Raw genomic sequence first — 12,034 nt, 5'->3', positions numbered from 1 at the left:
TGCATAAAAGAAATTAAAAAAACATTTGCATTGTGACATTTCATGCTAATAAAAAATGTTTTTGCATTATAATAATGAAATTTTGTTCCTTAAATGTCATGTAAGTAATGTCACTCTGTTAACTATAAACTGAAAAACGACATGCTCAGTTTATTCTCGCAATGGAAATTTCCTATTGAAGTTTGTGCTTGGCAAAAAACTAAACTGTCGTTCTCTCCCTGAGCCTGTGTTTGGCTCAAAGGTGACAATTCACATCAAATGGTATCAAAGGGCTCTACCGCTTACTGACAAACTACACTTCACTCACAGTATCTTAGTCAGACAGATCAGCTGCGACAGGCAGATAGTGACAGAGGTTTAAACTAGCAAAGACAAACCATGAAAATAAAAATAAAACATGTCAGTCCAAATCCATTTAGATACGCCTACTACAGAACATACATAAAAGCAATGTAATACAGAATACCAAGGAAAGATAAAGCACAATCCAAGTCACTGACACCCTGAAGCTGATAATAACTAATACTGCAAAAATGTGACTGACTTATAACATAACGTGCCACTGAACCACAAGGCAACATAATGAAAACATGCTTGCACATTCTAGCACAATTTACAATACATTTCAATTGAGTTTGTGCTAGACTACAGAAATGCATTGTTTAGTGATATGTAATTATGCAATGACAAGGTATAAAAAGATGATGAATTATGACACACTAAATGAATTAATCTTTCCTAAGCCTTCATGTACAAAAGAAAGCTGAATTTGATCTATCATAGCTAAGCTTTGATACTCTTTATTTAACAAAAACTGAGCCTTGGTTGGAAAACATCTAGGAACAACCTTAGCAACTCTATTCATAACTATTTTAACAACAAAACAAACAAGTTCAAGTTGAGAAATTTAACTTGAATTAATTAACCTACAACCGTATGATTCACACACGCTCACTCTGACACAGACAGTTGGGAGCTGAAGCACTGGAGGGGGTGGGGGAGAGGAAAAAAGGAGAAAATGAAGGTGGCAATGAAAGAGGGCTTTCATTTACTTGTGTCTGGCGATGCCATAGTGGAGACAATGACCGGAGGTCCAGTACGCCGGCTGAGCTTCTGATTAGACAGACTCACATTTTGGCCTTGGACGGAACCACCAACGGGTACTAGTGCTCTGTCTGAGGACATTCCAGCCTTCCGTAGTACTTGTGGGCTTGCATTGGGACTAGGCATGGGCGACATTGTAGCCAAGCTTCGATCCCTCTTCATCAACTCCATTGGTACAGTATAGTTGGTGGTATATGCCTTCGGAGCCTGCTGTGGTGCCAAAGCAGGAACAGTCATTGGTTGGGGAACTGCTGGAAATGACTGTGGCATTGCATGGATTGGTCCCTGCAAAGCTGTCATTTGTGGTGGCATTCCTGGTAGATGTGCTGGAATGGCTACCTGTTGGGACATTGCAGTCATATGTGACATGGGAAGGCCAGCATGAGGATTGTAGCCTGACAAAGTGCGAGGCTGGACTGGAACCACAGCACCACTGTATGCTCCTACAGACCTGGCTCCAGGATACCCACTGGTCTCAAGAAGTTGCTGGGAGGGAGCACTGCTGGGTCTGCGACTGTAACCTTCACCCATCCTTGGAGATATAGTCTGCATGGGGGTAGAGGGTGGCTGCATATACTGGGACTCCATGCCTGGAGTCAAGGGTGGTGGCTGGTGCATGTAAATGTCACTGCGATGGCTAAAGCTGTTGGATCTGCCACGGGCCGGAGCATTGGGATGCAGGGGGGTAGAATGAAGGATTTCAGGTGGTCGCTTGCAACAAAGCACAACACGTGACAGAACACGAGCTTGTCCTAAGTTTGGAGCTACAGAACGGACATCATTTTCCTCCATTACAGCCAGCATTGCAGTGGAGTCAAAGCCCTGCTGCAGTAGAGAGGTGATAGTGCTTTCTGAGAGGCCCTCTTTTTGCAGCAATGCCAGAAACTCAGGGTCCGCATTCTTTTTAGGGTCTACAGGAGCCACTGGGGTCTGAGGAACAGTGGGAAGAGGAGCAGTAAAAGGCTGAGCTGGAATTTGAGGTAACGGAGCAGGAATATTGGCCACACCTGGAGTGTTTACTGGGGCAGCAGCTACAGGGGGAGCTGGAGTATAGACAGGGTTTGGGGGTGCCATGGGTTGCACGTGTGGAACTTGCTGCACTGGCTGAACCTGTGGTACCTGATGAACTTGCTGCACTGGCTGATTGGGCTGCATTTGCTGAACTTGCTGCATTTGTTGCACTGGCTGAACTTGCTGCATTTGTTGCACTGGCTGAACTTGCTGCATTTGCTGGACTGGCTGAACCTGCTGCATTTGCTGTTGCTGTATTTGTTGTTGCATTTGTTGCTGTGCTTGTTGTTGAGCCTGGTGTTGGGCTTGCTGTTGTGGTTGTATGGTGTATTGTGAGGGGTTTTCTGGATGCATGACCATACCTCGGGCAGTTCCATCCATTCCTTGAGCAACTGGTTCAACCACCAGGCAGGTGGGGGTTGGCTGATGAGGATCAATCTGCCTTCCGTTAACATCACTGTAGACTGGATGGCTAGTTAGAGAGGCAGGTGGCTCAGCACCATAACGGGGAGAATTTGGCTCCATAAAATAACGAGCTGGAGATGGTGCACGGCTTGGAATGCGCTGCCCATCCTGCATCATTTTGTTGCCAGGAGTAGAATGTGGAGGTCCAGGCAGAGACGCTTCTCTATAAATACGACCCATGTCCTGAGCAGTTGGAGGTGGGGGAGGAGGTATGGCAGGTGTTGGGGCAGCAGAACCAGGCCGACTTCCTGAGCTGTGTTCCCACAATTGCCGAGGACCAGCCATCATTCCATAATGTGAAGATGACCTATTAAGAGAATGAGGTTGCTCTCCACGATAAAAACCCTCGGTTGTTCGTGGTGGCATGCCTGAGTCTTGCTGATAGTAGTCGTGGGGTGGCAGGGAACCACGGTGAGCCATGGGTGACCGGTCGTAATGGCTGTTCAACTCAGGAACGGAACTCTTTCTAATGTTACGGGGGTCCGGACGATCCAAATATCCCTGATTGTAAAGAGATTCCTGGTAGGAGTCTTGCTCCCGTTTCAAATCCAGGTCAGGGGGACGCACTCCAGGCGGTGGCTCATACCATCCCCCTCCCACATCCGCTCCATAGCTCAGCGAGTTGCGTCGACCAGCCATCCGGGCCTGCTGCTCGTAAACACCATCACTGCGCTCCCAATGACCCTCATTCCCACCCAGCGTGTCCCAGCTCTGGGAGCGGCCGATCGGCAACTGCTTACTGGAGATCAACATGAGGAAGAGATATACCTTACTTGCAGGGAAGAAAAAATTAGAAAGGTTTTCCTTTAAGTTTCTAGTTGCAAGATGTTGTCAAGTGGTGTGAGGAAGAAGGGTGAAAGAAAAAAATGTAAACAGAAGTACTGCTTTTCACCTGAAGGTCGAGTTGTAATATCTGTCTCCCGTCTCTATCACAGTGGCAAGGTCTGGCTATCAAATGGCTCCTCTTGCTTGGCGATCAGTGAATAATTAATCTGGGAAACACTGCTGGTGGTGATGGAAGCAGGAAAGAGGACACCATGCACTCTCACAAATAATGTTGGTAGCCGAAGCCTGCCTTACTACTCCATTCTGGCAATGCAAAGCGACAAGCGTGAACAGACAGAGGGAAAGAAAAAGAGAAAAAACAGAGAGACAGGAAGAAAAATTTTAACAAGGGGAGGGTTGGTGTGGGGGAGGCAGGGGCTTGTGATAATCCAGTGAAGCTGATCCGCTCTGAACTCTGAACATTTTACTCATTCAGATTGCTATGAGGGATTACAGACCAAATAAAGCCAGCTTAAATCCACTCTTCACCCTTGTGACGTCACATGAAAACGCAAACAAAATGTGTCCCTGATGATAATGAGTAAAATGAAATCCCTTTGGACAGGAACACATGCTGCCATGGACACACTTACCTGATGCCAATGGTTGAGGTGGTCTGTGCTTCTTTCATAAGCCTAGCCAGCTGGCATGAAGCAGGCGGTCTTTGCTGGACTCCAAGAGATGGGCCAGTGGGGCGGGCCAGTGAAACTAATACAGATCTAATGCAGCAGGGCAGAATCGTGTAGCACTGTCAGGAAACGTCAAATCCTGATTGAACAATAATCCTATGATGGGCCAGCAATACCTGCAGAGCAATGCAAATGCAGAGATCCAGCATCACCACTCATCTATTGCTTTATGACCCGAGCCGACACCAGTGCAGCTTTATGAACCCCTGCCCCCAAACACCCTTCACAGTACACCAACAATGAGGTCACAAAGCTTCTTGAAGCTTATGAATTACAGCTTCATTACAAAACAAATTAGATCTCAAGCAAATTGTGATACCACTTTTAGTGAAATTACATAAGGATGCTGTAATTTCTTAGAAATATCAGCACAACATAAAAATATTTTGTTACCCTTTAAAGGGACACTTTTTGTCCATAAAATTAAAGTCAATGGGATCTAGTGTTTTTTGGACCCCAAAGGTCATTAAGAAAGAAATGCCTACAGGTTTGGAATAACATGAGGCTGAGTAAATAATGATAGTATTTTCATTTTCAGTTGAACAATCCCTTGAATATACCAATACAGTTTTTTAGACATTCATTCTACATAAAGAAGCCATCACCCCGTGTTTTGCTATTCCCCACTGAGAAAGCATGGCTATGTTATTAAGACAAGCATTATAAAACCCACAGGGGGTGAAAGGCAAAATCTGGGACATCAAATAATACTACAATATCTAAAGGCTTGCAAATATGCAATTCATGAAAAACATTCCAGCAATATGAATGTTAACAGTTGAATCTTGAGTTTTTCGGTTTAGGACAAGCTTTTTGTTGTGAACAGATTTTGTCCACCTGCCACTGAAACACTTCACCCAAATCCTTTCTGATCCCCACAAACACCAGAGAGAGAGAGAGAGAGAGAGAGAGATTGAGAGGGAGGGAGAGAAAGAGGGCATATTCTTTGACTATCCACTGTCATTGTTATACATTCTGCATTTTGACACCTTCTAAAGCTCTGCACATTTTAAAGTGACTTTCCAGTACTTTGCTTTGTTTTGATCCTTTCACTTTTATGAAACACTGTTTCATGCCTGTAATACAGATATGGCAGGAATTTCATTTTGGCTTTAAACCTGCCTTTCAGAATCAACTACACCTAAATACATTAGCATTCCCAGATTGCAAACGACCCCCATTATAGTTTCCTTGTCATAAGTGACCTAACTGTCCTCTCTTCACAGGCACGTCACACAAAAAGCACTCGACACTGCAGATTCAAACCAAAACACTAATGCCAGTAGAGATAACTCATTGTTCAGCCAGTGACACACAAAATGCTTTATTTTAGAATGCACTATTTTTGTCAACAATTTTCAGCAACAGATAAAATAAATATTTTCAAAATCATAATCAACAATTCTCTCATCTCATAAGTGCCCTTCGTGCTTGCATTTACTTCTCTGTGTGTGCTACAAGTCAAGCTCCCCTATAATTATGCTGCCTACTTTTTTTGGAGCATGGCACTGATGCCTTACTAGTTCACTAGGTTCTGGCACAGAGCAAGAGAGAGTATGCAACACAGCCAAATGAAATCAAATCTCTCTGGAAGAGTCTTTTTTCTTTTTGTGACTTTTGCTTACAGACACAGTGAGGATTATATTGGATTCTTTAACAACTGCTACACAATTACTAAAAAGAAAAAAACAACATGGATCAGTACAGTTGCATTACAATGGAAAAAACAGGAGAGCTGTATCATGGCAACACTGTCTGTAGTTATCCTTCTGCAGAACTTTAAGGAACAAAAGAAAGAAAGAAAGAGAGACAGAAACAAAGGAAAAGAGAGAGAATTTTCATAAATCCTTTGTGCCTGAGAGACTGTGACTAATCTAATACAAAACCCCGTGGGACATTTGGCTTCAACAAGCTTCTCTGCCTATCTGGGAATACATGTGTAAGCAATTTTATACATGACTACTAATACGAGAGCTCTTTGAGGGAAGCAAATTCATAAAAAAAGGATATGAAGCGATTAAAAGCAGAATGCGGTGAAATGAAACATTGCTTCAACTAATTTACTCACTTTCTTGTTCAGCTGGGAGTTCCTAATGCTGTATACTGTGTGTTTTTTTATTCATTAAAGTTGCTTATAAATTGCCAATTTATGAAAAATGTTCTCATTTTGATGCAACAAGAACAACTAACATTGGATTAAAAGAAATGCTGTGTGTACAAAATGATTTAAGCTCTATCATGGTTTCAGTCTGGTCTAAGACAGCATTATTGTATTATTTACACACTATATAATTTATTATTTTGAATTCTTTTATTTAAATTTTTTTATTTAAATGTAAAGTTTTATTCATTTTGTTACATGCTTTCATCATTGTAATATTTGAATATTTTTTTATAATATTTTTTTTTAGCATTGATTTATTCATTTTTTTCAGAAATTGTAGCCCTTCAACAAACTTTTTTTATTTCAGTTAATTGCTAATTTACGTTTTGTTTTTAAAAAATCTATATAAAAAATACTTTTCACAAATTTCTCATATATCATATTCATTTTTTATTTAGCAAATTCTCACTAATAACTAGTTAGTTACTTATTATAATGCATGTTACTTGAAAACATTTTTAATAGTTTTAGTTAACAATAACTAGTCTAAGATGGTCTACATGTTTGATAAGCGGGACGATCAGCTAGTTGATCCAAGTTTGAGCTGGTAGACCATCTGGGTCAATCTCATTGTTACAAAAACAACCCAGCTACTCTGTTCCAGAAAACCAGCTTGACCTGTTTTTCCAGCAAGGGTATTAAACATTTACTTGTCATCTGCTATAATAATCTGAATACCCTAATCTTCCGATATAAATCACAAGAGCCGCAAATACAATTAACTCTTTGTGATGAGCCTGGTCTCTTTTCTTCTCAGAAGCACAGGAACCTTGGTTGAGGCACACATACAGCTACAGAATTCATACGGGGAAAAACAGTGCAGTCCAATTCATAACCACTCAAGTAACAATTCTTCTACTGAAAAGCTATATAGAAGAGCTCTCAGATTTTACACCCTTTAATAGATTTTTCTTAGGCAGCCTCTGCACAGCGATGCAGCTGAAAGCTCTCTTTTCAGACATCTCACTATAACTCATTTCACAACTTAACTTCCTCGTTTCTCTTCTCTATTTCTTCTTTTCTGATGGTTTCTCCTCTGCCAGCAGAATTCCCTTGGGGAGTCCCATCGCGGTGCTGTAATAAGGCTCTTTTTTAAAAAGGAAACAGGGAGACTTGACATTTCTTCATTATGGGAGGTATACTGAAGAACCCGGCTTTTCCAACTCTGGGAAAACGAGTCATGCGTTTAACGAGCCAGTGGCTGCAGATGTGATGACTGCAGGCTTTGTGCTGGAGCTGTAGGGAATATGACTACGACTCGAGTTTCTGACACCTGATCTTTTAGTCTTGAACTTTACCTAGCGGTTAATGTATCACACACTTGCACTACTTGGAAGCACTATTTAACTAGTGTGATAGGGGACACCACAGCACAATAGCCAAAAACCCCACAATGAAATGCTTCCTAGAGGAACTTACTTATCTTCCAACAAATTACAATCTCACAGGAGAAAATTGAACTACCTGATGAACATCGAGACACATCTAGTCTCAGGTAAGCATGTCTGTCAAGCATGGCTTAGAGCAATTTCCAAATCACGGAAGCTGTGGTTTAATTTAATAAATATATGCACTGCATGTTTATAGTACAACACAGTGTTCAAAATAAAAGCTTGATGATTTAACAATTGAAAATGAAGAAATAAAGACTTATAAATATTGTATTGGTATGGTATAGATCTGTAAAATAAATAATAATAAATGAGTATTTCATTATATTATTAAACAAGAATCATTACTTTTTGTAACATTTCACTCTAAAATAAAAATAGATACTCTTTGTAGTGAAACATAGCAATAGCAATAAACATTATTTTAATACAATAAATTAAATAAATGATCAAATTATATTATTATTAAAATGTATGTATTTAAAAAAATCAAAAACTATTTTAAAAAAAGTTAAATAAATCTTATTTCTTATTAGAAATAAATAAACAATTATACATTCAATTGAAATTGTTTTATTTGTCTAATGCAAGCAAGCATGAAATATCTTTGAATGCAACAAGGTCAACTTGCATAGCATTAAAGGAATGTTGCAGGTTCAATACAAGTTCAAGTTCAGTCAAAAGGATTGGAGGCATAATGTTGATGACCACAAAAATCTATTTCAACTCATCTCTCAGCTTCTTTGAAAAAAGGCAACGCAAAACACATGAAAACAAAACACATTTTTTAAATCACGACTAATCACAAACTCTTTCACGTCCACAGTATGATGCATTTCCAAGTGTAAAAGTATTATTCAGCATGAAAAAATGTGGGATGAGTCAAATCAATTTTTAAAAAGGGCCGTTCCATACCAGAATGGAGACTGACAGACTGATTACAAGTTTACCAAAACACTGTCTAAATAGCTATTTGACTTTTAGTTAACATTATCCAATGACGTCAAACGCAAAGAAATTAGTTTCAGAAGAAATGTTTTGATTGAAGATTACAAAAGCAAACTTTTTTCTTTGGAATAATCTGCACAGATCATGGTGACTATAACACATTCCTTTACTTCACATGGAGACATACTAAAAAAGACCATAAGATAAAACAAATAAACATATAAAGCTGTAGAACAACATTTCAGCGGTCAGCAGTCTCCATCTCACATATGAAAACTACACCCTGTCAGACCAAAAAACTAATGACTCCCTGGCCCTTCCTCTTTGTACACAGTGTCGTTTACAACATCCCCTGAGGCACATTTCCCCTCCTCGGTTTCCAAACCGTGAGCTTAATTGATGTGTGAGGAAGAAAACGCAAGGCTGCCAGATCAACCGCATTCAGGAGTCCCAGCGAGGGGGTCCAGGAGCCAAATGCAAACTTTTATACACTTATAATATCAGGCAGCAGAGAGATGCCAAACCATGGGTTTTCTGTGGAAAGGATGGAAAACTTTCCCAGCATCCGGGGATTACAGATTGATTGCATGTATGTGTGTCTCGCTGTATATGTGATATGGGGTTTAAACAGTCATTTAAGTTCCTGCTCCATTACAGGAACATTGCATCATCATGACTGATGTCAACTTTGGTGAACGTTCAGCATGTGTTTTGGACTAAATGTGCATTTAGTTTCACTAGTTATTCCTTTGGTTTTTTAATCTGCCTCTGATGGCTTTCAAATGGGACCAATAAGAACATTTGGGAAGCTGGAAAAACTTTCTCAGGAAACCCGAGATGACATCACTTATCACACATGCCCACACACAAACACACATATATATACATATATATATACATATATATATAGAGAGAGAGAGAGAGAGAGATAGAGAGATAGATATACAAACACTATGAAAAGGACAAAAAAGTACTGCAGAATTACCATAGCTTCTTAGAAAAAAAAATTATATTGTGATTTAGTATACTTTTATTTGGCATGGATGCATTAAATTGATTAAAAGTGACATTAAACATATTCATCATTTCCTTTTCAAATAAATTCAGTTCTTTTGAACTTTCTATTCATGGTTTCTTGAGCAGCAATTAGAATGATTTCTGAAGGATCATGTGAAACTAAAGACTGGAGGAATGATGCTGAATACTCAGCTTTGAATCACAGGAATAAATTACATTTTAAAATATATCCAAATAAAACAGAGTTGTTTTCGATTGTAAAAATATTTAACCATATTGCTGTTTTTACGGTATTTGTGATCAAATAAGTGAGCATAATAGACTTATAAACTGTAGTGCATAAAAAACACATTCTTACATATTGCTAGAAGTCTATTGGACATATAAAATAGCATTTATATTTTAGATTATGTATTATCATTTGATACCATCACTGCACCATGGTACAGGCACAGTACTTAAGAGTCACTGTGAGATTTCTTACCCTCGCAGATTTTGTCAAGTCTTTGTCGTTTGACCTTGTGTTTGTCAATCAAAGCCATGGCAGCTCTGTTCTCCTCGTCTGCTGTTCACTGAGCTTAGCAACAGGAAACTACAGCCCCCAGAATCCTCCAGTGGGCATAACGCCACCGTACACCTGCACAGAGAAACACAGTCCAGATGAAACCAGAGGACAACTGAACAAATGACACGATTTTAGCCGCTAGAGGGAGCCATCATGATACTATTCAAATAAGAATGAGCTTCAAGCATTCATTTGGCTGGAGAAACAACAAATAGATAAACTAATATTTTCATATGATAACAGTCTTTGATAACTAAAAGATAACATAAAACTCCAGTAGTGATACAAAATGTTCACATTAAAAAAAAAAAAAACTAAGGATGCATTTATTTGATCAAAAGTCCTGTAAAATAGCAATACTGTAAAATATTGTTATAATTTAAAATAATTTATTATTTTAATATATTTTTAAATACAATATATTATCAGTGTTTGTGCTGCTTAATATTTTCGTGGAAACTGTCATACATTTCAGGACGAGTTTAAAGTTCAAAAGAACAGTTTATTTCAAAACTTCTGTAACATTCTAAATGTCTTTACTGTCAATCATCCTTGCTAAATAAAAAAAGTTAAATTTTCTTTAAAAATCATATAAACATCTTACTGACTATTATATCGATTACATAATAAGTGATGAGTTTTGATGTGTTTTTAATAAGCAATCACCCCTAGAAGCAACTACCGTAGCTCAAAATGCCTTGGCAAGCACCATAACAGTCTAGAGATTAATGCCAAACAACACTAAAATTACTGGAGTAAAACAAATTCATTATATGACCTTGGATACCATCAGCAGAAAAGTTAAATAGAGAAATTAAAGTAATTTACATTTTTCTTGAGATGAATCATGCACAGAAATAAGGTCAATTTTCATGCTGTATTTGATTCTGACAAGACTCGAGGTGACTGGAGTCTGTAACTTCAAACCAGCAATATTTTTTGTGTGTGTTTTGTTGGGCCTTTGAGGTTTAAAAAAAGCATTTGAAATCAGAAAGTGTCTGTGCAGAGCTGCCAGTCTCCCTGAGCTGAGAAAGAGACACAAACAGACTTCCAGTCCCACGCTGAGACGAACTCACCGAGACACATCTCGCTTCAGCGATTTAAGAACCGGTGCCCTCTCACTCAACCTGAAACTGATCAGAGCACACGTCACACACACACACAGCCATCCTACAAAAACACGACTCAATTTCATCCATCCTGCTGAAGGACAAATATCGACCCTCCAGACAGGAGAGAACCATGAAAGAAATGCATGATGGATCGTTTTATAAAGGGTCTTTCATAACAGATCATTTTCAATTAAAAAAAGGCATCCTGCATTTCTCAGTCCTCATCCTTTTGAGCACTTCCTCCCTTTCCATCTTTTCCTGATCTCTCTTTCAATGACCACAGTAAGTGCACAAGCAATTTCTGTAGCATCCTTGGCCTCGATTGACTGTTTTTGTTTTGTGGTTGTTGCACAAACTCATTCACACACAATCTGTTCTCCAAGGCAATGTGGGTCACAGGGTCAGCAAAGACTCAGTTTTTCCAGCTGTATGCTGGGTAATCTGAAAGATCTGACCTGCGAGGCAGCAACAATAGCCAATAACATTAGTGTTTGAGGAGGTGAAAGCAAGCTCTTTAACACCTCGTTGATTCAGCAGTGTATTAGAGTTTAACAACTTAACACACACACACATACACAGTTTAATATCGCACTCCGTCACAAGAAACCTTCACAGCTCACTCGACCTAAAACACTGTCAAAATTATAATCGCCGATGGCAAAAGAAGACTTAAACTATTCCTGCGTCTCATGAGGCATCTGGAGAGGAAATACAGCGGTCACTAGACTTTATACTTACCACTC

General features: G+C 39.3%; 1 protein-coding gene across 4 annotated transcripts in view; it reads right to left on the bottom strand.

Annotated features, from left to right (window-relative positions):
- The window catches only part of ctbp2a (C-terminal binding protein 2a), a 43,042-nt gene that overhangs the window by 22,340 nt on the left and 8,668 nt on the right, over positions 1–12,034 (bottom strand). The window contains exon 2 of one of the 4 annotated variants that reach the window (XM_026286549.1): positions 10,099–10,251. In XM_026286549.1, coding sequence (XP_026142334.1) covers positions 10,099–10,156 — 58 coding nt within the window. In that variant the 5' untranslated portion in view covers positions 10,157–10,251. Of the gene's footprint in view, positions 1–1,052; positions 3,959–10,098; positions 10,252–12,034 lie in introns of those variants that run through there. The other 3 variants (XM_026286546.1, XM_026286545.1, XM_026286547.1) reach the window with 3 other exon arrangements.

The sequence above is a fragment of the Carassius auratus genome, chromosome 17 (assembly GCF_003368295.1).
Source record: "Carassius auratus strain Wakin chromosome 17, ASM336829v1, whole genome shotgun sequence".
Lineage (NCBI taxonomy): Eukaryota > Metazoa > Chordata > Actinopteri > Cypriniformes > Cyprinidae > Carassius > Carassius auratus.
Note: the sequence above shows the minus strand (reverse complement) of the source record. Positions and strands in the feature narration are given on the sequence as shown.